The sequence below is a fragment of the Apiospora phragmitis genome, assembly GCF_038363925.1.
Source record: "Apiospora phragmitis strain CBS 135458 chromosome Unknown utg000013l:1.0-2965645.0:1.0-2969333.0, whole genome shotgun sequence".
Classification (NCBI taxonomy): domain Eukaryota; kingdom Fungi; phylum Ascomycota; class Sordariomycetes; order Amphisphaeriales; family Apiosporaceae; genus Apiospora; species Apiospora phragmitis.
In genome coordinates, this window is record NW_027117413.1 from 2,055,168 (window position 1) to 2,081,014 (window position 25,847).

At 53.8% G+C, this 25,847-nt stretch overlaps 7 protein-coding genes across 7 annotated transcripts; 3 read left to right on the top strand and 4 right to left on the bottom strand.

Moving 5' to 3' along the window:
- Positions 1–6,801: 6,801 nt before the first annotated feature.
- PG994_014372 (CAAX prenyl protease 1) lies at positions 6,802–8,311 on the top strand (the record flags this gene model as incomplete). Its single annotated transcript, XM_066865781.1, has 4 exons — positions 6,802–6,816; positions 6,888–7,580; positions 7,619–7,816; positions 7,874–8,311. 4 exons carry the CDS (start codon positions 6,802–6,804, stop codon positions 8,309–8,311), a joined length of 1,344 nt encoding a protein of 447 aa, XP_066708910.1.
- Positions 8,312–9,937: 1,626 nt separating this feature from the next.
- On the bottom strand, positions 9,938–14,372 carry PG994_014373 (uncharacterized protein; the record flags this gene model as incomplete). The annotated part of the gene is made up of 4 exons (XM_066865782.1): positions 9,938–10,100; positions 10,176–10,263; positions 10,369–13,972; positions 14,040–14,372. The coding sequence occupies 4 exons, from the start codon at positions 14,370–14,372 to the stop codon at positions 9,938–9,940; spliced, it is 4,188 nt and encodes a 1,395-aa protein (XP_066708911.1).
- A 665-nt stretch (positions 14,373–15,037) lies between these two features.
- On the top strand, positions 15,038–15,544 carry PG994_014374 (uncharacterized protein; the record flags this gene model as incomplete). The annotated part of the gene is made up of 1 exon (XM_066865783.1): positions 15,038–15,544. One exon carries the CDS (start codon positions 15,038–15,040, stop codon positions 15,542–15,544), a length of 507 nt encoding a protein of 168 aa, XP_066708912.1.
- A 600-nt stretch (positions 15,545–16,144) lies between these two features.
- Positions 16,145–18,174, bottom strand: PG994_014375 (Epoxide hydrolase; the record flags this gene model as incomplete). The annotated part of the gene is made up of 3 exons (XM_066865784.1): positions 16,145–17,747; positions 17,812–17,942; positions 18,031–18,174. The coding sequence occupies 3 exons, from the start codon at positions 18,172–18,174 to the stop codon at positions 16,145–16,147; spliced, it is 1,878 nt and encodes a 625-aa protein (XP_066708913.1).
- A 1,684-nt stretch (positions 18,175–19,858) lies between these two features.
- Positions 19,859–20,419, bottom strand: PG994_014376 (uncharacterized protein; the record flags this gene model as incomplete). Its single annotated transcript, XM_066865785.1, has 1 exon — positions 19,859–20,419. One exon carries the CDS (start codon positions 20,417–20,419, stop codon positions 19,859–19,861), a length of 561 nt encoding a protein of 186 aa, XP_066708914.1.
- A 1,941-nt stretch (positions 20,420–22,360) lies between these two features.
- PG994_014377 (uncharacterized protein) lies at positions 22,361–23,439 on the top strand (the record flags this gene model as incomplete). The annotated part of the gene is made up of 2 exons (XM_066865786.1): positions 22,361–22,877; positions 23,006–23,439. The coding sequence occupies 2 exons, from the start codon at positions 22,361–22,363 to the stop codon at positions 23,437–23,439; spliced, it is 951 nt and encodes a 316-aa protein (XP_066708915.1).
- An 825-nt stretch (positions 23,440–24,264) lies between these two features.
- On the bottom strand, positions 24,265–25,350 carry PG994_014378 (uncharacterized protein; the record flags this gene model as incomplete). The annotated part of the gene is made up of 1 exon (XM_066865787.1): positions 24,265–25,350. One exon carries the CDS (start codon positions 25,348–25,350, stop codon positions 24,265–24,267), a length of 1,086 nt encoding a protein of 361 aa, XP_066708916.1.
- Between the last annotated feature and the right edge of the window lie 497 nt (positions 25,351–25,847).

Here is a 25,847-nt window from a genome sequence, read left to right on the forward strand (position 1 = left end):
GTCGAAAAACAAAACAAAATACAATATTCTTCGCAAGAGTTTGAAACCGAGACCTAGTGACAAGAGATACTAACTTTAGTCGAAAGCGATGAGTGTAGAAGGAAGCAAGCTGTTTAGGGGAGAAGTCATCGACGAGTGCGAAAACATCTGCTCCGAATTTTCCGATAAGTAAAAGGCATGTAGCTGCACGTAAGACAGAAAAGATTTCCAATCTTTTGGTCTGTGGGTGGGAAGGCGACAGTGCCATGCATATGGAGAATATAGCGAATCCTTATTTGACCATGACACATCATGGCCTAGGCGCCAAATCAGGCCTTACCGCTGCTTTCCCACTATTAGTGGTGAACAGTTCAATTCTATTTGCATTTCTATCAGAACTTTAGACTTGCAGAGCTCTGCAGCCGCTGGGCTGACATCCTGGGGGCTGTTGGTGATCATGAGGGTGGTTGCTGGTTCAATCCTTGCATGGTCATCAATGTCGGGCTCGATTCCACCATCCATCTAGAGTAGACTTGACATGCACCATTAGATGCTTCGATTTAAAGGGAATCGGTTCCAGGAGATTGGATTGGTAAGGCAATTGATGGCCTCATCCCATGGACTGGTTGGTGAAGCAACAACGCGTCCGTCATGTCTAGGTTGAATAAGCGGTAACTAGTCGCTGCCTACCCATCATCGCATGAACCAATCGATACCAAGTAACAATCATGAGAGATCAGAAGAAGTGAGTATCTAACAACATCTCTCAAGACGAGAAGAATTGTCTCCAATTGGGAAAGGGGATACTAGGATGCAATACCGTATTACCGGTCCTTGCCAAGTCAAGTGATACAGTCCCGTTGCCCGAGTGCCATCAAAGTTGTCTTGGTTCTATGAGCCCTCGGCTAATGAAGTGGCCATTTCTCCTCAGATACATAAGTAGGTACGTAGTGATTTCGCCAGGGTGAGGCTTAAGTTGATGTTAAGACTGGGCGGCCGAGGCATCTAGTAGAGAATAGGGGTAACAGTAATCATTCAAAACAAGATCTGTGATGCTTGAAACCTTTTGTAGGTGTTTTATTGCAAGAATGAAAGGACGAGAACTCGGAAATCGTAGGTTGGTATTGCTGTTTTGTTGGCAGGAGCAGTAGGTAATCTACCTAAGAGCTAAGGGGGATGTTTAACCCGGCTCACTGGTTGCTTCCTTATGTATGACCAAGGTAACCCCCTAAATCTGACTGGATTAGGGCTGCCCTTCTAACTCAGTTCCTTCCTACAACCACCCGACGATGCTACTGCAGTGTTTCGATCTGATCAATCACCATCTCCCATTCCCTCGTATCAAAATGACCATCGCTTCAGCCCTATATATAATCTCCATTGAACAGCATCCTTTTCGATGGAGATAAAGGTCAGGTCCATGAGGAACTGGCCGTCCTTGTCGTCCGATTTTAACACTTTCTCCGCGACGATGGGGCCCGTTACATGCGCCCCAGCAAAGTGTGTCAAAACCATCTGCGTTAAGACAAGTAAATCCTACGACCTACTTCATCCAGATAACGTATCTCCGGATACCTACCATGGACCTGCCCAATAAAGAAAATTTGGCTAGACGAGAATAGGAATGTGCCATTGAAGGGTGGATAAAGATGCCAGCCACGCAAGTTATCTACCCCAACGGTAGTTCGCTGTAGATGCTGCAGCAATCTTCGCCTCCGAACCGGAGCAGCGGTAACTCTTCAGCGGGTCTATAGCAGTCCAATCCCGTCGCCGAACCCGACGTCAACCGTAAGAAGGGTCGCGACACACGACATACGAGTTTCTGCCCGTTGACGCCCGTTGACGCCGGAATCGACCAGTCATTCGGAGACTGGGGCATAAGCAGCCACTTCTCTGCCACACACAGCCACGTGGGGCGTGGGACAGGTATAAGCCACTTTGAACAGGGAGCCTGTCATTGGCAGACCTATCTCATCTTTGGCTCAGCACTCGTCAATCGCTCTGCCTCTGGAGATCAGCGAGATGGACTAGAGAATGGAAGGGACATGAGGAAAAGGGGCAAAGCCAATGGCCTCATTGACTTCTCAATGAAGCAAGGATGGAAGGAAAGAGAGCTGAGTTGCTTGAACTTCCATTGAAGCAGTCGCCCATACCGGCGACACCATTGCAAGGGGCTTCAATTATGAGTGCACGCGCTGTGCAAGCAAAAAGCACAGGAATCTGAGATTTGAAATTGAAGCTGGACAGCCTTGGCGTCCAATTGATCAATGCAGTCTTCATTTTCTGAGTTTTGAACGCGGGCAGGAAGGAAAACTCTTCATCAATGCCAGGGGGGACCGGGGGGGGGGGGAAGGGGGCTTGAAGCGAGGGGTGCTGACGCCGATCAGTCTTCCGCATTTGATGAGCAGAGCCTACTTCTTCATCTTCACTTTCTTCCAATGCGAACATTGACTTTGAATCATGCAGACTTGGTACCATTCGTTTCTCCGAGTCAGTTCTTAGTCTTTGGCAGTCGTTTGGTGCATCTGGCCATAACAAGATGCAAGAAAGCCAGGGTCGAAAACAGCATCGCATCCTCCAAATGGTTAACGGACGCCAGCCGAAATAACAGTAACGGTGGCCGGGCGTACTGTCTTGTCCCATTGCATCTTTCGCTTCATGACAGATCATATCCAAGGGTACGAGCACGCTACAGACGATGACATGAATACCTAAAGGGCTATGGGATTGTACTAGGTACATACCTACTCTACTGTCTGGAGACTACACGGCCGTGAAGATGCGGCCTCGAGGTCGGTTCGAGCAGATTCCTACGTGTCGCTGATCTAGTATAAAAGAGGGCAGATAGCGCACTGAATCGTGAGGATCGGTTTCTCTCCTGAAAGGTTACTTATGGTTCCCCGCAAGTCTTCTGTGTGAATCTTAGACAGGCCTTCACCCTCCTGTGAGTGACGACCATCTTCTGCTGTTACCGGGGCCTCGGGAAAGCCACCAACGGCTCCTTGAGAGTCAATTGCTGACCACAAATCTAGACCCTCCAGTCCACATCACCTGAAAGTTTCGTGCCTCGCATTCGTTTACAAGGAACCTCATTTACATGCTCTCTACATCCATTCGGTGCACTACATCAAAGTTCGGCGATGGGTTCAGGCGGTCTAAAAGAACGAAGGGGATGCCAAATCAGAAATTAAGCTCTGGGCACGAGCCCAAAGGAAGGCGTCGAACAGCGGACAAACCGACCAGCCGAGAAACTGATTTGAAGGATAAGGGAAAGGGACGCCAAGGTCACGGTCAAGGTCAAGGTGAAGGAGCTGATAATAGTTCTGCGACCCGAGAAAATAGGCCACTACCTAGTACGAATGGGTCTCGAAAGGGCAACAGCATGGCTCTAAAAGAATCACTGGGGGTATGGTTGGCAGCAAGATAGCTTGTACCTGTCATTGACTGTTAGCAACGCCAGTACCAAGTTACCTCCTCCTGTCTGTATGCCCTATTCCACTATGCCTTGGCGTACTTCTGTCCCGTGTATTCTGTGTATCTTGTCTTGTGTACCTGGTCGATGTTGATTGTCCTCAACAACCTTGCCCCATCCCTTGTCATTTCAACCACAGTCTTCCAGCGTAGGATCGTTCCCCCTGCCAGGTCAGCTCTTGATAAGCACCATTCCTGTCGCGGCACTTGTAAGCCCCTAGGTACCACCTCAGCATAGCTCGCGCCGCACACTGACATACCTGAGACGCAGATCCCCAGATTGAAGTACGGGAAAGAACGGCTCGCCTCTTGGCCAACTGGCATGCCCCTAAGTTTTAACATCACGAACGACTTTCCTCTCTCCCTCGAGCGAATATGCACAGCAACCTTGCAAGTTCATGCATAGAAGCGCAGCCCAGGCTATGCCCGCGGAACTTTTTCCGGAGATACCTAGGAATACCTAGTCGACGCGATTCCTTTTTCATGGACCGGGATCAAAGAGCCCTACGCAGTCCCTGCTCCTAGTCCTTCTACGACCGTTGGCAGTCAATGGACCACCCAGAATGCGACCGCTACATCCCCAAATCACCTTTTCGCCCGACGTTTTCAAGAAAATCACTTCTTGGCTCCATGTTGATGTCCACCATCCAATCAGAAGTGCATTGAATAGGGTAGGATGAAGCAATCATCCCTGCCGCCTGGCATCTTGTCTCCTTACCAGCAAGTACACCTCCAGCTGTAGGCCAAACACCTGCCAGGCTGGCTCGCGTAATGACCGAAATGGCACCTCTTCACGTTCTATTTTCGAGGTACACCGAAGTATTTCAAGTCTCGAAATCTTACCTCGCCTCCCGCAGTCATGATCTGAGGACGACCGCCAACCAAAACACTGCAATGGGACGGGTAAGCCTCCAGACGCACGCACAGGGCCATGAATACTACCTCGACCAGCGGACGTTCAAGATAAGGGGATCGGCTCTACCTGCCATTAGGCTGTCGTCGTTCGTTTCCTGAAACACAACCGGGCTATGAGGAGTATTGATTGGTGGTGGCCGGGAACCGAGCCCCGGGGTCTCAGACGAACTCTCACTTCAAAGAGACCATTGGCTGAGAACTGCTCTAAACAACGTCGGTGGATGACTGACTCCATAAATTCCTCACCGGGAGCCTTATTTACACCGCGATGGTCAGGGCATGAACAAGTGCCCGCCTAACGCGATGGATCGGTTATCAGGAGCCCGCAGGGAGGCAGAGAGCCGTGCCGTCTATGTAAGGGCATGGGTGCTACAGATCTCTCTCATGTGACCCCGTCTCCATGATGCCAACCGAAACAGAAGCGAGCGCCACCAATCTGCCGTTTCATTACTGAACAGGGTGGTCTGCCTTACCATCTACCCTATATTGACGAAATCATGACGCTGCTGGCTTCGCAGGGGCAACAGAAAATCCTTACCAGTTCTCGCATCGGAGCCCCTCCAATAAAAACTTGTGTCGTGAGGTATTGTTGTTCTCGAGACTCGTCCAGATTTCTACGCTTGTCGTAGAATCCGGCAAATGCTTCCAATAGGTTTCGCTCCTATTTTGTACATTGGTACGCGAAGTAGGCCCTGCCGCTCTCCGGTAACAGACATTTCCAAAAATGTACATGCGTGTTTGGTTATGCTGCATGTGTGTTGTTCTCTGTCCATTCTATTCGGGGGCTATGGTTGCTTCACTACGATTGCCCTCGGCCAGTAGTGGAAGAGGACCCTTTTACAGCAACTTTCAAACACATCGAGCGAAGCAAAGCCACCAATCTTTTGCCAGAAAGCTACACACAATTGTCATCATCTAATGATGCTCCCGCAATTTTGAACTTCCCAAGATCCAGCCTGTTGGGCCTCTCGATCTCGAAAAGCGATCTAAGGGGAACCGACTCTAATCCGCACCACACATAAACGTCTCCAGGAACGATCGATACTAGTAACTCGAGAACACCAGTTTTGCCTCTACAGAAGGGCCTGTATATTTTAGGAAAAGCATTCGTTCTTATCAGATGTCCTACGCCTTCAAAAGCATTGCGAGTCAGCCAGAAAGGTTCCTGGTGACCATTGCATCGCCGATTAACTCGTTAAGATCTTACGCGACCGCGCCTTGCCATCCCCCATCGCCGGGAGCAGGTCCCGGAACTGGTCTGGTGATCCCAGCCATTAGCCATAACGCTGTGTATACCTTACCTGCCTTTGCGAATCTACTTGATTGACCGAGAGTCGACGATGATTATCTGGGCCCACGACAGGTCCCCGATGCTTCCTACCATCACGCGCACGATATGTACACTAGTTGTGTTCCATATACGCTGCCGGGGCGTCCGCCGCGATTCATCTTACAACCGAAGCGACGCGCCTGCAAGCCCGAACGAAGAAATCATTGATATGAAAAAGGGGGCAGGAGGCAATCATTGCCGCCATCCCGTGCAACGCGGCGCGGCTGCTGGTCCATGTGTGTATCTACACTCATTACGTACCTAGTAGTGGGAAGGATTGCCGTAGGCATGACGGCCATCATGAGAAATGGGGGCAGCGTGCGCGAATGGCTCTGACAATGCTCCTGCCAGAGGGACCACCATGAGTGACAACAGAGCTGACGACCATAACGTTGCCTGTGCTCATTGTTTCTCACCTGATTGCATAGATCTCCATCGTTTAGAGTCATACCAATGAATACTTGTCTCCCCCGCATCACGTTGCTGCTCCTGGCGGAACGACCTGTGTGTTGTGCGTCCGTAGTGTTTGATGGCATGCAGGATGTCATGCCATCAACACATCGGACGTACGAGCGCAACTGGTCATTTGCTTCGAATTCACCTTGCAATCAACTATGGCCATACCATACCGCTGTAATACTGTATTGCAACTTTGGCAGCAGTGACTGCCATGTATCTCGCATTGACTCAAGTTAAGCTAAAGATGTGATTCATCAACATTAAGGTTAGTGCCTCTGGTCCCTGGAGATCCCCTGAAGATCGTGGGGTGGGGACAAGGGACGTCCGCAGGTGGGACGTCCTTTGTGCGTGGGGCATATCTTGACAGAGACCCACTAGAGCTCGCTCGCGCCTCATGTGTTAGTAAGAACGAATCATCAGCCACAACAGCCCCCACTATGACACCACAGTCAACAACAGTCAGCACGATACTGGAGAAGATTGAACACGTTTACGGTAGCTGCTGCAGGTAAGCGACGTACTAAGTAGACCCGCTCGCTGCGGTTCTCGACATTTCATACTTCGTCAACCACCCTCTACCAACCAGTTTGCGCCTTTGGTATTTCTTGATTGGCATTGGCTTCGAAATACCCAGCGCCTCAGTCAAGATGGATCTGCTCCAGGTAAGACAGCCTCGTCAATCAATTGACAGCATTGCACCAGAACCAGAACTAACCCCCCGATTTGACAATAGCGCCTTTCGCAGATGCTGGACCGACCACTCTTTCCGTGGAAGAAGCTCATCACCGGCTTCTCCGTCGGCCAGTACCTCTTCGAAGAGTTCCTATCATGGCGACAGTACCAAGTGTTGAAGAAGACGAAGGTGCCCAAGGTCCTGGAGGCCGAGGTGTCCCAAGATGTCTACGATAAGAGTCAGGACTACGGACGCGCCAAGGCGCAGTTCGGCTTTGTGCGCGGCCTCTATGGCCAGCTGCAGAATATCGCCTTCATCCATTTCGACGTCCTCCCCAAGCTCTGGGCTTGGACTGGAAAGCTCCTCCTGAACATCGCCCCGGCCCGCTTTACCGGCGAGATCTCGCACTCTATCGTCTTCGTCCTGTCCTTCATCCTGATCCAGCAAGCCCTGTCCCTGCCCACGTCCATCTACCACACCTTTGTTCTCGAGGAGAAGTTCGGCTTCAACAAGCAGACGCCCAAGCTCTTCATCACGGATATGCTCAAGTCGAACATGCTCGCCTTCATCATCGCCCCGCCTGTCCTCGCCGGTTTCCTCAGCATCGTGCAGAAGACTGGAAACCAGTTCTTCTACTACCTGTGGTTGTTTGTCGCTGGTCTCCAGGTCTTCATGATTACCGTCTACCCCATCACCATTCTACCTCTGTTCAACAAGCTCTCTCCCCTGGAAGATGGCAAGTTGAAGACCGATGTCGAATCCCTGGCCAAGAAGCTCAAGTTCCCCTGCAGGAGCTGTTCGTCATCGACGGCAGCAAGCGCAGTGCCCACAGCAACGCCTACTTCTTTGGCCTGCCCTGGAAGAAGCACATTGTCATCTATGATACCCTCATTGAGAAGAGCAAGTCGGAGGAGGTTACCGCTGTCCTGGCCCATGAGCTCGGTCACTGGAGTCTGGGCCATACCACCAGGCTGTTCGGTATCTCTCAGGTACGTTCATGCTTACTGAACTCTTGACTTGGAACCTGACAAACTGACACTTTTTAGATTCACGTCTTCTACATCTTCACGCTTTTCTCCGTCTTCATCAACAACGCCTCGCTCTACCAGGATTTCGGTTTCGTCAAGGAACACCCCATTATCATCGGTTTCATCCTCTTCTCTGACGCCTTGGCGCCAATGGACACTGTCATCAAGCTGTTGATGAACATCATTAGCAGACGCTTCGAGTTCCAAGCAGACGAGTTTGCACGCAAGCTCGGTTACCAGCAGGAGCTGGCTGCCTCTTTGATCAAGCTGCAGATCCAGAACCTCAGCACGATGGATGCCGACTGGATGTATGCTAGCTACCACTTCTCGCACCCCATCCTGTCCGAGAGACTGAAGGCGCTCAACTGGGCTCCCACCGGAAAGATCACCGAGGAGAAGTCGGAGGTGAAGTCGGAGGAGGCCGTTGCGGAGAAGGCTTCCGGAAGGGAGCTTTAATCGAACACCGCGGTGTTTTATGAAGAATAGCGGTGCGGAGACGCCGTACTAGAGCCAGCCTCAATATGTGTATTGTTAGGAATTGTCCGGCGTTTGCCCATCTTGTCATGGGCAATTGAAATAGTTGGGACGATGGTTGCATCCGGATGCCCCATAGATGGCGGAGTTGCCTCCTACCTTAAATCGGTTATGGGATAGCAACCGACATTGGTAGCGAAGGGCAGAACGACAGGCCTAGATGATATGGTCGTGATATTTCGGACTAGCTAAATGGCGTATCATGGATGCTTGCCATATGTGTTCACCCATGACGGCTAGATAGAACACCAGATGAGGCAATGTGCCATTTTTATTCCACGTAGCGCGTCATCATTGCATTCACACCTCATAGAATAAGCGGGCAACTGTACAATACGTGTCTAAGATTCTGTTCTTCACCCCTGGAAGTCGGGGACTTTCCATGTAGTTTCATGAGTATGTATATACACGTAAACCAGCCAATGCGCACACACTCTTAGTGAATCGTGTCAGAGCAGTCATTCCTGTCTCAATTCACCCACCATCCATCAAACTGATCAGGGCATATGCCGCATGTTCGCCTTGACCCTCCCAGCAGCTGTTCCCTCGCATCACCCGACTGCGGATGGAGATCTCGCTTTTTGGTTTGGGCGTTTGCCCTCTCGTTAGCTCTGACAGGAAGGGGGAATAAAGTGACGACAGAGGAGACACAGAAATAAACTCACATTGGCCAACCACCTCCGCAACTCCTCACGCGTCCAGTCCTCGGGGTTGCCCTTGGGATCGCTCTCGGCAGGAACACATCGGTTCCCCATATGACGTATGCGCTGGCAGCGGCGACTAAGGCGCCGAAGGCTGTTGGGTTGGGTGCGCGCACTGAGTTAGTTTTGGATTTCTGTCTGCTGCCAATATAGTGATATGTAAAGCAGAAGATGAAGAAAACGCGGGTCATGTGAAGACCATACCTAGAAAGGCGTTCTATAATACCGACGAGTAAAGTTAGCCATGGTCGGTCTTAGAAAAGAACCTGAGGACTTTATATTCGAGCGGGCAACGACTCTCTATAGGTGGTGGGAGAGGGTGGTACGATTCAAATCTTAACTGACCTTGCTGCGCATGGCATTGTCCATGGGAGTCATCTGTCCTTTCCTTTTCTTTACGCAGCAGTAGAGAGAACAGTTGGTTGAAAACTTGAATGATTGCAACGGATTCTGGAAAAGACAGAAAAAGTTTTAATTGTATGTAAAATGAATTGATGAAGTGGTGATGATGCGAAACAGAGATGTGGCAACTGACGCGGCCTCTAGGCCACCATCTCAATTGCCCCTCCATTACGGAGACTGACCGTGTGATTGATTGCTGCTGGCCTTAACTTTCAGCCGAACCACCATTCAACAACTTCATGTGTGTGAGTTATGAATGAAATGCAAATTCGAGATTGCATGATATCAATTACACATCAGTCACGAGAAGGAGCAAATATACGAGAACATGTCCACTACTGAGATTCACACATACTTGGTTTCTTCTTTACTTAGTTCTTAGGATTGGTGCCTCTAATAAATTGAGTGAATACAAGACTATAATAAACCAAATCGTCTATGCGACTTACGCATCCAAACCGTCTAGCTCTATGAGTTTGGTCACTATCTTAATGACCTCGTTTTCATGCACATCTGTCTGCGGGTTGTTGACCTTCAACGCAATCATGTTGTCAACCATACCGCGGAGCCTGGAAACCAACACACCAATTCTTGCCCATCCACGTAACCTGATAAGACAAACGTTAGCGATGAGATTCATATTGGTTTTGGGGTTTGAGAGTGGGTTTCGGGTGATAACATACCTGAGCCAGCCATCGACAACCAATCCTCTACCCATGGTATCGAGCTCAATAGTCCCAGAGAAGAGGAGGAGGGTAAACGCATTGAAAGCTGTAGTAGTAGATAGATAGATGTTAGCATTCTTCTTACTTATAGGGTTGATTGATTCACAAGTAAAAAAGAAAGAGAAGAAAAAGTAAAGAGAGAACAACTCACGAGTCAAGTCCCGCACAAAGATCTTGCTCGTCGAGATCAGGGTAAAGTACGACACGAACGCGGCGTTGCCCGCGAACCCCTGGTGGTCGAACAGCGTGCTGCTGGGGTGGATGAAGACGCGCCCGTTCTCCTGCGTGAAGTACCGGATCGTCTTGGCCTCCGGGTCGAGCTCCACCGCGCCCGCCATCGAGGCCGCGAACTTCTTGTCCGGGAACTGGATGCGTGCGATCTGCGGCGCGAACGCCGACGCCGTCAGCGCCCGGATCAGGGACATGGACGACGCCGAGGCCGCCGCCGCGATGGAGCCGGCGCCACCACGGCCGCCTCCTCCTCCTTGGCTTCGGTTAAAGACCGAAGGGGATGCGATGCCCATCTCGACCAGTGCGGAGTAGAACTGCGTCCGTGTCGCGGCGATGTCCGAGAGCGTGTTGTAGGAAAGGAAGTTCTCGTCGCAGTAGCTCCGCACCTGTCGCTGCGGCAGCCTCTCATCCATCATCGCGCTCCACTGCTGGAAGCCTCGAAGGTCCGTCAGGAGGTCACCGTCGCCCTTGGCGAACCGCATGCGCGCCTCCTTGGCTAGGTCTCGTTTGTCCGGCGGGGAGAGGAAGGGGCTCTTGGTGCTCAGGATAGCCGCAATGGTGACAGCTTCGTCCAGGCATCCAAAGATAGATCCGTAAACCATCAGCTTGCCACATCTCAGGTCGGCAGGGATCATAGCCAACTGCTGACCGAGCGACGTAAGCTCCTCGCCATCGAGGGCACCCATTCTCTGCAGCAGCTTGATGGCGCCCTCCACTGCCGACGTCGTGGGGGGTGTGGGTGTTCTTGCTAAGAAGCCGGCCACGTCGGTCGTACCCATGGCTCGCACAGATAAACAGAGCTGTTCGAGAGCGACACGCCGAATTTCAGGTTCTGGCCGCTCCGCCATCTGCTGCTCTAGCTTTGCCGTGTACATCTTGTAGCATATTCCAGCCTGCACACGGCCAGCACGACCACGCCTCTGCTTGCACGCTGCCCGTGAAGCCCAGGTCTCTTCCAGCTTGCGCATATTGTTCTGCGGGTCGTAGCTCGTCTCCTTGACCCTGCCCGTATCGATGACGGCAACGATATCGTCGATGGTAATAGACGTCTCGGCCACGTTGGTGGCGACCACGACTTTACGCTTCCCAGGGGGAGGGCTGGTGAAGACTCGCCGTTGCTCTCGTGTGTCTAGTGATGCGTGTAGCGGCAGCACGTGCAGAGACGATACGGCCCTGAGCTCGTTCACTGTCCTATTGATCTCGGCGACACCGGGAAGGAAGATCAAGATGCCACCCTTCTTGTTGCTGTCGTACAAAGACGCATCGATTGCCTTTGTCGTCTCTGCTAGCAAGGAGTAGTTAATACGAGAGCCTAGTTTCTGGATAATCTTGTTGACCGGGTCAGTAGACTTGTCCGAATCAACCGGAGTATCGTCGTAGTATCGATCGTATCCCAAGTTGAAGTCCGTCATGCGTATGATATCGTCTAGATAGTAGTCGTCCACGGGAAATGTTCTGCCACTAATCTCGACCAAACCGACTCCGAGGCCCTCGGACGTGAAGTAATCCCTGAATGTCGCCGCATCCAGAGTGGCACTCATGAGGATCAGCTTGAGATCTCTTCGGCGCTTCAGCACGTCCCTGATGATAGACAACAGGAAGTCGGTGTCCAGACTGCGTTCGTGAACCTCGTCGATCACGACGTGAGTGACATCAGCAAGTGAAGCGATGACATCTTCGGTCCGTCCGCCTGAAGTCTGTAGACGTCTCAGCAGAACACCAGTGGTGACAAAGGTGACCCTGGTCTGAGCGCTGGACTTGTGTTCTCCTCTGATTGAATAACCAACTTCTTCTCCGATCTTGTAGCACCGCTCCTCGCTCACGCGGTCCGCAAGGCCCAGAGCAGAGATACGGCGGGGCTGGGTACATATGATGTTCGCTACATTGCCATAACCCTTGCTGTAAAGATCGTCCAAGACGAACTGGACAGACTGGGTTGATTTACCACTACCAGTCTCGCCAGCAATGATAGTCACCTGGTTGTCCAACACCATCCTGACGACAGTGTCTTTGACTTGCCAAGCTGGCAGTTTCTGCCGTTGTGCTAACATTTTTTTGACGTCTGGCTCCTCTTGCCTTCTCTGCCACGACTCTTTGCTCCTGGGGTCGGTTATCCATTTCAGGGGTTTCGGGTGCCTGGCCGTCTTGCGACGCAAAATGACCGTCCGAACCTCCGATGCGGTCGAAGCCACCCCTGAAATCTCCTTGAGCTTGCCAGGCCGCTGGATGATGTCGTTAATGTTCTGCTGGACCCAGTCCACCACGAAGTAGATCTTCATGGGCTCGCCGCCCAACGACTCTCTGACATAGGAGAGGGTCTTCTTTATGATGCTGAGTTTGATATAGGACGGTAGCTCTGATACCATTGCGACTATCACCTCGGTGGGATATCGAGCAGACCTGCGTACTTGGATTGCCGTAGCAATGTTCTTGTTTGGCCCGTTCTCGACAGATTCGATGGCGATTTGGCAGACATTGTCGGATATGCGTTTGTATTGCTCGCCAAGTACAGATTCGAGACTCTCCATCTCTTCCTCCCAGCATTCCTCGGGTGTGCCCAGAATAAGCGGCTCTTCTGGGGACCCAGGGAGGTTTGCAGCGCCATCGCCACTCGCTAGAAGGATGGCCTGCAACGCCTCTGCAGTCGCATCCTCGTCGCCGCCGTTGTCATTGTAGACTTTTCTGCAGAGCTCGATAGAGTATCCGGACTCGGAAAGCCGTTTTATCGCTGCTTCCCGCTTCAGGTCGGATGTGGCAGCTACTGACACGCCAGCGCTGTAGTTCCCAGGGAGCGCCCACTTGGGTAGGTCATCCTCTGGTACGTGGATCAGCAGCCATTCCAGGGTTTCCTCCCGGTCCTTGCATTCTTCCACTGCTTCCTCGATGTGACTGGCCCTGAAACCCGAAGTCGTGAACTCCTTGATGATGCTCTGTTTCTGTGCCGCAGTCATCTTGACGCCGTGGGGGTTCCATATGACCTCTCGTCGCAGTAAATCCTCAAGCCGCGAACGTGTCTTCCTGCCCATCTCGATCTTGGGAACCGTGGTCCAACCTTTCATCGGGTTAGAGCCACCGCCTCCGGAGCTGCCGGCCGCGTTGCTTCTGAGGACCAGCCCAGTAGCGCCAGGCATGTTCCTGGCCTTCTCCTTGATCGCCTCCTGCTCCTTGCGCTTCTTCTCCTTGGCCACCTTGTCGTCCTCACGCTGCTTCTGGGTGGCGAAGGGGTCAGCATCGTACATCCAGCCCTTGCCCTCGGCCACGTCCTCTTTCTTGAGCGCCCCGAACTCCTTCCACAAGTCCCGGTAGTCTGGGGGCAGCGTGGTGTGGATGTTCTTCATGCTGCACACACGAAACAGGGCATACGTGGCGGCAGCATGACGGGCCTCCAGTGCCGTCTCCCGCGTGACAAGATGCTTGTGTGTGGGTGGCAGCTTGAAAGGCGGCAGCGTCTGCATCTCTTGAGTTTTGGGGTGCTTGGCACGCAAAGTCACGAAGCAAGAGTAGCCATCCGCGCTTTTGTTCATCTGAGACACAAAATCAATATATTAACTATCCGGTACATCTAAGCAGCACCTTCTTCGGGATTCTCACATTGTCATAACTGGGCTTATCCCATTTCTGCTTCTGACAGTGCTCTGAGAGGAGATTCACTGGCAGCTTCCCCGTCCAGCTGGAACCACCGATGATCTGTTTCACGGTAGGCTTCGGAGGGCCAGCCTGTTCTGCTTCCAAAGGGGCTGGTTTGGCCGGGTTAGGGCGTTTGGGCTTGGGGTCTTTGGTAGAGTTTGTGAAGATGATGAAATCATCCTCTTTGGGGGGTTTTGGGGCCTTGGGGGCAGCCGGGGCCTTTGCCGACTTTTTGGAAGCAGCGCTCGACGCCGCTGCCCCTGAAGAGGTAGACTTTTCCTTGCCCTTTTTCACCATTGTGAAGGCAATTGGTGAGAAGGGTGTATGAAAGTAAAAAAGTGATGCGCGGTTGTTGTTGCGTTGTCATTCTCAATCTTCAATGTGTAGAGGTTTCCAGTGAGGTCAAGTAAAACCGGGGTTTTCCTACGCTAAGCCACAGTATCAATAAACTTAATGACACTACCGCGGTGCCACAAGCGACAAGCTACAGGGCGTCTCCGGGCAATGGGCAAGGCCTTTTGGGGACGTATACGCCCTCAAAATACAGTGTGCACAGTTGGTCAGAAGCTACGCGCATGGTCTTTCTCTTCTAAGCCCTGCGTCATATCATCTCATCGTCTGCAGCATGAATGTGCTTGCTCATACTCATCGAACAAACCATTGACGACCTCTCTTTACATACCTTGTTCGCCTATGTAGCACCTTCCTCCGATAGATCCTCTCCGCATCTTCAACCACTGAAATTCAGATTACATCATCATCATGTCCACTACAGGCTCAGAAGGTGAAGAAGCCATCACCGCCGATGAGATTACCGGCACCGCTCTTGGACCACTATCAGGTGCCGCCGAGGTCAACACAAGCACCAAAACACCACGGAATGCATGTAAGTGGGCTTAAGACCATGGTGCCCCCCAAGCAAACAGTATAAAGGTGACCTAACAAGCCAAGTCGCAGAACTCATGACACCCAAGCCAAAGCAGCAAGATATGGGTCAATCATTGTCTCAAGGCCGCCACAAATGGCGTGCATCCCCATCGTCCGGACAGGCGGGCGGCCCCTCTACTGTCACTACCACCACCAAAAAGCGGTCCTTTGCAGGACGGGACGGCCTGGGTGCGTACATCGCGGACCCCGCGGCCTTCCCCGCCAGCCAGGTCATCTACTACAACGACGACTTCGTCGCCATCCGCGACCTGTACCCCAAGTCAGCCGTGCACTGCCTGCTGCTGCCGCGCCAGATCCCGCCCGACGTCGAGATGTTCGAAGCCGCCCGCTCGGACCCGGCCTTCCTCGCCGCGGCGCGGGCCGAGGCCGCCCGGCTCAAGACCCTTGTGGCCAAGGAGCTGGAGCGCAAGTTCGGCCGTGAGAGCCAGAGCAGCGCGCTGCGGCAGCGGGTCCTGAACGGTGAGGAGGAGGGGAGGCAGCGGGGAAGTTGCCGCCGGGCCGGGACTGGGAAAAGGAGGTGAAAGTCGGCCTGCACTCGAACCCGTCGATGAACCACCTGCACATCCACGTGCTGTCGCGCGACATGTCGTCCGAGTGCATGCGGCACAAGAAGCACTACAACTCGTTCAACACGGAGTTCTTTGCGGACCTGGTCGACTTCCCCTGGACGATAACGAGGCGTGGGCGCGGAAGCACTCGGAATGGTCGAGCCGGGATCTCGTCTGCTGGCGGTGCAGGAAGAACTTCACGAACAAGTTCCAGCAGCTCAAGGAGCACCTGGCACAGGAGTTTGAGGCCTGGAAACGGGAATAGAGAGTAAAGCTCCTACTTATGCACAGGAGTATATATGTATATATCACCCATATATACCAATGAGTAAAATAGCCCTTTAAATTGGGTGTTCATAGGCAGGTTACATTCATCTAAACTAATCTCATACGCTTCATTCTAATGCTGACATGCTAATATGTAAGGAAAGGTGCTGTTAAGCTTGCTATATAAATTCGGCACTGTATCCCCCACCCTTTGACCCAAAACCCATAACTCATACTCAAAAACAAAGTGGTATCTCATTGCAAATAACCTCGGAAATCGTTTGATGTAGTAGTTGTCCATCGTAATCAATGTAGGGGATACATCCGCCCCGGGCTGGGTCGCTCAGCCAAAGTCTCCTCACTCTTGCGTTCGATCAGTCGCTTCCGCTCGTCGGGATACTTGGCGGTCTCGTTCTTGGAATACTTCGGGGCCGCCTCGTTATCGGAGGGCACCCGCGTATCCTCGCTGTTCTCCCCTTGGGGCCTGCTGTCGCTCCTCGGACTGGGGATGGGTGCCAGCAGCGCCGAGTCGCTGCTGAGAGCGGTCAGGAGAGGGGGCGCCTCGGTGGCCGGTGTCGGCGGCTGCGGGCCGATTTCGGGCGACATGAGCACATTGTTGGCGGTAGCGGGATCCTCGGTCTGAGCCGGGACATCGCCGCCGTCGTGTCCCGCCACGACCTGCTCGAGCGGCGCCGTGATCGGGCCCGGGCTGGGCTTGAGCCGGGAGTCGAGCTTCACGATTTCCTTGGCCAAACTCCTCACGCCCGACACGATGAGCTCCGGTCGCTCCCAGGCCAGCAGGCCGGCCTTCCCAGACGCTCGGTGTGCGTAGACCACCTTGTACTTCGCCTTGGCCCAGCCGGGACACGCGTAGCTTTCCTTGATCTCGGCTTGCGGCAGGATCTGCTGCGCTTCCTCATCTTGCACGGACTCGAAGCCGGATGCTTCCACCTCGTCTCCCAGGAACACGGTGATAGCCACTCGGGGCCGCAACTTCTTGGCGGGCTTATTCTTGGGGCTTTCGGTGATTTCGGGGTGATGAGCGCTGTGGGCCCAGAACCTCATGGCCGCCTCCGGACCCGGCAGCCAAGCCAACTGCGTGAAGTTGATGATCTCCGCCTGGGTGAATTCCCTGTTCGGGGCCAGGAGCTTCAGGTACTTGAGGACGAAGACCAACAGCCCCGTGGGCGAGTCGCACAGAGCATAGGCAAGCGTGTTGGGCTCCTGCAGCAGTCCAAGCTGGTGGTTCAGCCCAAACTGTGCTGCTATCGACGAATTCTTCGATGCCTCCGAGGGCGGATTCCTCTTGAGGGCCGAGAAATCATCTTTGTGGTAGCCCATGATGGGCGCGGAGAAGAACTTCGCGATAGACCACTTGGCCCATGCAATCGGGGTCTCCTTCAGTCTCGGCTTTGCCAGAGGCGGCGAGATGAAGTGTGTGCCCACGCAGGAGTTAGGATGTTGGGTTGCTAAGTAGCTTGCCAGCTTCCAATCGATCTGGGCAGGTGAACCTGACGCTGAGGCAGCGTTGGTGACGAGGTAGTGCGAATACTCTAGCCGGTTCATGAGGGAATTGAGGATCTCTCCGCTCGTGGACACGGCCGGGGTGTTGTTCGGCAGTGCATCGCTGAAACCAAGTCCTGGCAGCGAGGGGATGACCAGATGGAACGGTTGGTTTATCGCCGCATCTTCCGGCTCCGTGAAGGATTGGAGGAGGTGCGCAAATGACAAACTGGTCAGGGGGAAGGGGGGTATCAGAAGAAGGGGAAGGGCATTCTCGTGAGAAGAGCGGGCATGGATGAAGTGAATCCGAACTGGTGCCTCAGCGTTTGGTATCGTGAAGCCAGTGCGAAATTGTGGTAATTCATTGAAAGCTGCCTCTTCCGAGCGCCAATCGTACTGTTCAAGCCTGAGTATCTGCTGTTAGTCCATTGCGACTTGTAAGTTTCGTGCAAGACAGAATCAGGACTCACCAGAAATCAACCAATGGCTCGACTAGAGGTTTGGGCTCCCACCAGTCATCCGAGTTTGGCGGCGACTGTTCGTGGGGCAATCTGGTGATCTCGAGCTTCTGCTGAGTGAGGTCGATATATTTCGTCGACACCTGTGTTTCCAAGTCAGCGAGCGAACGGGAGCCACAGAGGTTCGCCAAAAACATGAGTGATCGGCGGGTTGCTTGGCCCTCTACTTACATGTAATTGGTATGGCTTGACTTCCTCATCTGGAGGGTGAGCGCTACCGTTCTGGCCAGCAGTGGCAGCAGCGTCGTCTGGTTGCTGAGCGTCACCAGCCATTACCCGGGCAATGGACGTCGTGTCCGTGAATGTTCCATACATGATGATGGATGTGAAGAGACAAGACAGCAGCAGCAGCAACGAAAATTGGTCAACACAACACACGTTCCGCAGACAGTCCCGGGGACTTCTGTCGCGCGCAAACCCATTTAATTATATCTGGGTAGCAAGGATGCAGTGTGGCTTGACAGGAACCAGAGTGTGGCGAGTGCGGTTCCTCGAGGTTCCCTCCCTGCGCCGGCCTTGCCTGAAGGGCGTTAGATCCACGCTTGAAACAGGAATTTTTCGGGCACAACCCCTGTCTGGCGGCTGGACCCCTGTGCAGCTCTTGCTACCCAAGGACCCCGAAAGGGAGCTTTCTCTGGATTCTGGGAGGTCGGCAGGATGTGGCGGCAAGGAGTGGCGGTGTCTGCTTATCTCGACGGGGTCCTGGATTACTGCAGATCCAACCCGTCAGCAAATGAAAAGTGCGAGACACCCTTTCCTTGCCATATCCTGCGCGCAGTAAGCGGCTCGACCGCATAAGCGGTGAAACGAATCTGGAGAACGGGGAATGTGTTGCCTGGTCTGGGCATGAAAGCCAGCGCACTGTTAAGTGGTCACTGGGCAGAACGCATTGCTAGCTCAACGGGGAGACCCACGAAGATGAGGTGTTTGGCGACAATCAGCCCAGCAGCGCGCGTCACGGTTGGTGGTTGGTGGTTGGCGTCCTGCGGCCGTTACTGCTAGGGAGCCCGACTATTCGGGGCTACTCAAGTCGCAGGCAGTTTCTGACTTGACGGGGGATAGAGAGGTTACATTCGTCCAGGCTGGTTCCCGCCGTCCCGCCGTCTCCATAGCTGAGTTGTACAAGTGGCGGTGCGTGCGTACATACAGGCCCCATCCAGCTAAGCCAGGGACCCCCATCAACAGTAGGGACCCTTGTTCTCGCGGAGATGATCAGCGGCCAAACCATTCGCTTCTGTCCCACGTCCGACGAGACAAGAGAAGAAATCGCTAAATTCTGTGGCAGCAAAGAACAAAAATGCATGAAGAAATTCTCTGATTATTACAAGCCATCCTTGCTGGACGGACACCGACAGATCGGATCGGATTGCCGGCCCAACTTCCATGCCCGCGCTAAGAAATAAGTGCGGCTTTTAGCTTTGGGTTGAAGGAAAAGATGGGATGACAGATGCAGCTCCCCGTCGCCTATCCAACCTCCGCCCAAGTAAACATCATGTACGGATATGGATTCCATCTACTGTAGATACCGAATTCAGTCAGCTGTACCGTCACGTCGGTGCCCAATCGTGACATGATCGGAGGCCTTGAGACTCGGCGTATGCGAACATCTCCGCATACCCCGCGGTTGCGCTGGCTGATAGGGTCACGAGCTGGTCCGTCGCTGGCCCGTCGCTGGCTGCAGAGAGCCACTTCGACCTTGACGTTATCAGGGTACAGCGCTTTGATCTGATTTAGATCATACGCTCCATTGCAATCGCCAGCGCAGAAGGTGCAATCGCGCTCGCCCGCATACGTCTGTGGGGTAACATAGAGAGAAAAAATTCGTCGGTCGGTTCAGCACGTGAAGATTCCACGATCGATGACTCAATGACAACACTCTTCTTCCCGATCTACGAGGAAATTTTCGTACCAGAAGTGGCGCCTCGTATCTCTGGACCACCCTGGCACCAACCCCCAGGTTAATGAGCTCGCAGGCACCGACGGTCTGCCTGATCCTCGCCTAGTGTTCCGCAAGGGCGGGCTCCATGACGTTGAGCAACGCAAAGACCAGGTAGCCGCTCCCGCGGTCGCGGAACGCGGGCGGGGTCGAAGTCCGCCGCGTAGTGGGCGTCGAGGACCTCGAGCTTCTCGAGCTTGAGCAGGCAGGGCAGGGGCGGCCTTGGGCGAGACGATGAACCCTCATCACCATCGGCAGCGCCGCATCGCTCTGCACGTCCGGATAGCGCGCCTTGCAAGTGGTGGGTCGCCGACGTGGACGGTCTTGGTGGGTCAGTGACTGCGATAACGCGAGCGAGCGGTCGCCGTCCGTGACCCTTGCGATCTTCAGCAGATCCCCCGCCGACGCCAGCCTCGTGAGCCTCTTGATCACCTGGGCCTGCACGGGCACCTGGAGGGCATTGTACATAGGTGTCGGGCTTGGCCGACTGCTGACTGCCCGACACCCAAAAGGCCGTACGTGAGGATGCTTATAGCCGGCGCATAGGGCGGCGTCGACGTACGAATACTCAGGGGGCTTATACTCGGCATCCCAACATCTATAGACATCAACAGTATCCAGCATTGTTTCCCCATCCATTGACGTTTCCTCCGTCCGGTGTCTGGCTATATATACTATACATATTGTCGAAAGTTACCCCATGACTAGCGATCTGGAGAATGCCCGACGTGTCGCTGGTCTCCTCCGTGGGGACGCATAGCTGCGCCAGGTATCGAGATCTACTGTCCACTCTGCCGCGTTGACATCCTTCCCAATGCGCAAGGTTTGGTGTATGTATGGCGGGCGTTCGCGGCTTGTATCGACAAGGGCACTCTGAGCTCCACGCATGGCGGCACCATGACGCTACCTGGAGCAATTCGAACCCCTATTTACGCGTGGTACCATTTGTCATCGAAGTCATCTCACCCACGAACTGGTCATCAAGGGGCACTTGTGACCCCTCGCCCTCCTTCCAGAGACGCGGGCTGAACTGGGGTTGGTACTAATTTGTGTTCTCGGATCAACAGTGATGCTCGTGGCGGCTCTTCCAGGGGGGTGTAAGTATATCCTATTATGTATGTATGTCATGTCAAGCTTATATGGATCAGTTAACGTTGATTACCTACCTGAGGAGATGTAAAGATTTGGGGGCTGCATGGCTCTGGCATCCAGTGCATTTCTAAATAACGCTCTGAAGAGATACCGTAAGGCGATCGAACAGGAGCGCATTATGATGTCTTGGACGAGAACATCTCGATATATCAAACATCGTATCAGGCTCAGGCACTGCTCTAGAATTTATGAAGTCTCGAGTTGCTGTCCCATAATTGCATGCTGACCAAGCTTGGCATCTACATATTCCTTTAGCTGTCAACGTTATTGGTCAATGAAACTTCAAGAGCTCTTTCGCCTCGCGACAACGTCACACTGCATTATCAGATCTGTGTTACTTTGATGAGATTATGTGTCAGAGAACAAAGTGTGGCTGACAACTTCGTATTGTCGTGACAATTCCATGTCATCCGAAAGACAGGTGGACACAATATCGCAAGTTGCATGGTTCTTGTTTCGGCCAGTCCCGCTCACCGCTTGACCTACCTAAGGCGGTTCGTAAGGGCAGGTGTGGCAAAACCCATTTTTAACATTTACGCTTCCCATTTTCGATATCTCGTGTCTACGTACGGATATGCTTCTTAAAGCGACGACGTCGGGGTATATCGCCATGTAACCACAGATTAGTAGTTAGGGTTAGTGGTTGGGGTCCGAGTATGTGTATGTGTATTCCGATGTTGTGCGATATGCCGATTCTGGGAAATGCGAGATACCGATATGCCAATTCCGGGAAATGGGAAGAGAGGAAAATGATAAAGCAATTAACCTTTTCAGGTGATTTTGGTGGTGAAAATCAGTTTTGTCACACCTGCCCTTACGAACCGCCGTCCCTACCCCTGAGTTGCGTAATGAGCGTGCGAAGTGGACAGAGACATATCCACGGATCACGAAACGGTTGCTGTATCACGCGACCTAGGTATCATTTGAAGTTAAACGGATATGACCGTCTCTTCACCGAAGGTGAGCATTATCGCGCGAGCTTCAGATGAGCGCATAAGCTTTCTTGCAACCTGCTTCGCCAAGGACCCCGCAGCGCGCAGTGCAACTCTATCACCACTTTTAGAGCCACTTCGTCGTCTCACGACTATCAGATTAGATGGTGTTTAAACCGTGAATGCATTGCTATCCCCCCCAGTCGGCCGAGGGGTTGGCATTGAGCAATGCGGGGACGATGCCTCGGTATCCAACTTAATGCAAAGAATGACCACCCGGGGCCCGGCCCGGGTCCGGTCCCCGGCCTCAGAAATAGCATAACCATCAAGGTAGGTGCACTCGTCTGCTCGTGGAGACACAGAGTCCACCAGGAGGACAGTAACTTGCAGCTGGAGGCCTCAACTGGTTCTGAAGATCATCAAATCGACACAGGAAGGGAAAACTGGGAGGCAAGGTGCCCGTCCCAGCACGCAATCAATCATGGACGGCCCACCAGCCCAGCAGCGGAAGCCCACGGTCCTCCTGACCGGCTGCTCCGAAGGCGGCATCGGCTTCGCCCTGGCGCAGGAGTACCACCGCTGCGGCTGCCGCGTGGTCGCGACGGCGCGCAGCCCGGCCAAGATGCAAGCACTCAAAACAACCACAACGACAACGGACTCGGGAGGAGGCACCGGCGATCTGACGCTCCTCCAGCTCAACGTGACGGTCCCGGCGTCGATCCGGGAAGCCGTGCAGGCCGTGACGGACCACCTTAGCGCCACGGGAGGACTGCTAGACATCGTGGTCAACAACGCGGGCGGCGGCTACCAGGCCCCGCTGCTGGACGCCGACCTGGACGCGGGCCGGCGGCTCTTCGACGTCAACGTCTGGGGCGTGCTCGCCGTGACGCAGGCCTTCGCGCCGCTCCTCGCCGCCTCCGCCGCGGCCGGACGGCGGCCGCGCGTCGTGAACATCGGGAGCGTGGCCGGGCTGGTGCCCGTCCCGTGGCAGGGCATCTGTAAGTAGTTTCTCAGTGCTATCATAGATCCTTATTCTTATATACTCCATACAAAACATACATCCATATCCCCATCTCTTTCGCGGCCCCCTTTCCCTTCTTCCGTAGACTTACCGCGACTGCAATAGATAACGCCTCCAAAGCCGCCCTAGCCAGCCTCAACAACGCCATGCGCCTCGAGCTCCGCCCTTTAGGCATCGACGTCGTGCACATCGTCACAGGCGGGATCGCGACCAACTTCTTCGACAACGCGGCCGCCGTCACCCTATCCCAAAACAGCCTCTACGCGCCGATCGCGGCGGACATCGAGGCCAACGTCGAGGGCGGGCGGGCCCGGGACACGCAGGGGTGCTCCGTCGAGGTGTATGCTCGTACCGTGGTCGCGCAGACGCTCCGGACGAACCCGCCCACGTCCGTCTGGAAGGGCACCTTGGCCACCGTCGTCTGGCTCGGGTCGCGCCTCGGCTGGGACTGGATCAACGACAGGATCATCGGGTGGATGTGGGGGATGGGCCCGCTGCGGGCCAAGTTCAAGGCGGCCACGTCCAAGAAGCAGTTGTGAAGCGTTGAATTATCACCTTGTAAATACATTGCACACACGTACATAACCGTCATTGCGGGTTGGGATACTATTGGGGACAAGAGCCTAGCAGTTTGTATGTTCTTACTATTACTATTATTTGAAGATGCCTCTCTTTCCTTATTCTTCTAGCTCTAGTACAACTGCCTTCCTTTCCTCGGTGCTCATTGAAGTGATGGCTTTCGAGTCAACTGGCTTCGCAAATGTCTCCATAGAGCATACGGCAATCCTTCACATCATGCCACTACTAACACAGATGGCAGGCAACTGCTCGCGAAGCTTCAGTAGAGGGCACTACCCCCTGACACTGTGCCCTTTGATTGGCATCCGCACTCCTTGGGTAACGAGATATTGACTGTAATACTTCGGGAAAGCCCCTGTATCGTAGTCATGCAGTGGTAGAAAATGCCTGCATGATTATGAATAGCCACCGCAAGTAAGATGAAGTTTGGCGAAGCATCAGCCCAGCTTTTGTATAGAACGTCCCCAGCTCCTACTGCGGATCGCTTGGCTTGCTTTCAGGGAGTAATCACATGTCAAAATCAGCGGCGTGCCCAGAGCTGCCGACCGGAGACCTGCACCTCGCGCCCACCAATATCTCATCCAAGCTGATCAAACCCGAATGGGGGGCCGCGACGCCTGGCAATATATGCCAGGGAATCGGCCAACAAATTTCGCTCGCAAGCCAGCCGACGCAAGCCAAGGCGACTGATATGGGAGGTAGTTGTGGCGGACCAGAACGCAGCCGGTAAATTTGCCCGTGAACGGGCTTTTAGGAGCCTGCGTGGGTAGTTGTTCTCGGGCAGTTCAGTCTCCTGTAATCTTCGCATGCCTGAAGTACTTCATGCCTACCCACGCCGTCACAACCCAGACCCAAGCCATGATGCAGGTCAAGATCATCAAGGCCGGGTAGTAGCCTACGATGGGCAGTGTAGGATCGTCTTCGAACTCGGGCGGCGCATACGGTGTGGTGCCGACATCCCACGCCCAGCTCCAGACCCCGAGACAGCTTCCCATGCCGATCACGAAGACCGTCCAGGTCACTATCAGGATCACCCAGCCCCACCATTCCGTCTCGCTGTAGTCGTACTCGGAATCGGACGGCGGGAGCGGCGAAGCGGTTAAGCCTTGTAAGGACAGTGGCGACTTGGCATGTTTTATGGACCGGCGGCGCTGGAGAGACACGGACGGGGCGCGGAGCGCTTTCGAGAAGTACGACTCGGAGCCGGAGGATACAGAAGAGAGGGTGGGTCGCAAGGGCGAAGCAGACCGAGTCTTTAGGGAGAGGATATCCTCTTCGTCGGTGGTCGAGGTATACGACGAGATGGTAGGACTAGGTAATTGCGCAACGGGGTCGGTTTTAGGTGGGGATGGCCGGTCTGCCAAATCGGCTCTATGAGCATACCCATCCATGGAGGGACGAGGCGTGATGTCGGAAATGCCTAGGCCGAGGGCGGAATCCATCGGGGATACGGGGGATGCCGCTACAGTATCTGATATAGGGCCAGAAGTCACGATGACTTCGGGTGGTCCTCCAGGGGCGACCGTGGTGTTGTTATTGGTGTTGATGTTCAGAGGACTCCTTTCGCGCTGTGCGCCGCGGCCGAGCAGGGCGACCTTCCTCAGGGAACCCTTACGCCTGCGCGTCTTGATCTGCTGCTGCGCCGACTGCTGCGATATGGGCGCCAGGGCACGGGGCGGGCGACTCAGGGCGTCCTCGGCGATGTCGATGTGTCGCGACTCTTTCAGGCTCGATCGGCTGTCGGAGGAGCGCAGGAAGTTGGGCAGCTTGGACAGGATGCCGCCGCCAGACGAGCCGCTCCTTTTACGGTGGGTTACCTGAGCGCCGGCGGTCTGAGTCGGTGGACTAGTACTGGGCGGTTGGTTCTCCATTCTGTTGGTTTCGCGAAAGTGCCTGTTGAAACCTTGACTTTAGGTTGGGTCGTGGCGCCCATCAGACGAGAGAAGCTTGGGCGGAACTGCGGTCATTTGCGCATGTACAGGGAGATGATTGCTTGTCTCGTCTTGGATGATATGTAGAAACGAGCGTCGGTTACATGCTGGTGGTTTTCTGTATCGGAGATATCGAGCCGCATAACACCCCATATGGCCTTTTGCTGCTATTACGGTTCGGACATGAATCTTGATTACTGAAATGACCAGACGACGCATGTAGCAAACAAGTCATGTTCATTGGTTTTTTGGACAGAGGCTACAGAGGGAGTGGGGAGGCTCCTAAAGCAGCTGCAAGGGGCGCTAATTGATGGCTGCTCAATTGCGGCATCAACCTGGAGGGTTAAGGTTATGCCCCCTAACCAATCCAGCTGTAGGTTCGGATTGGACCACATGACACCAAACGATGGCCATCAAATGAGTCTATCTGGAGATTT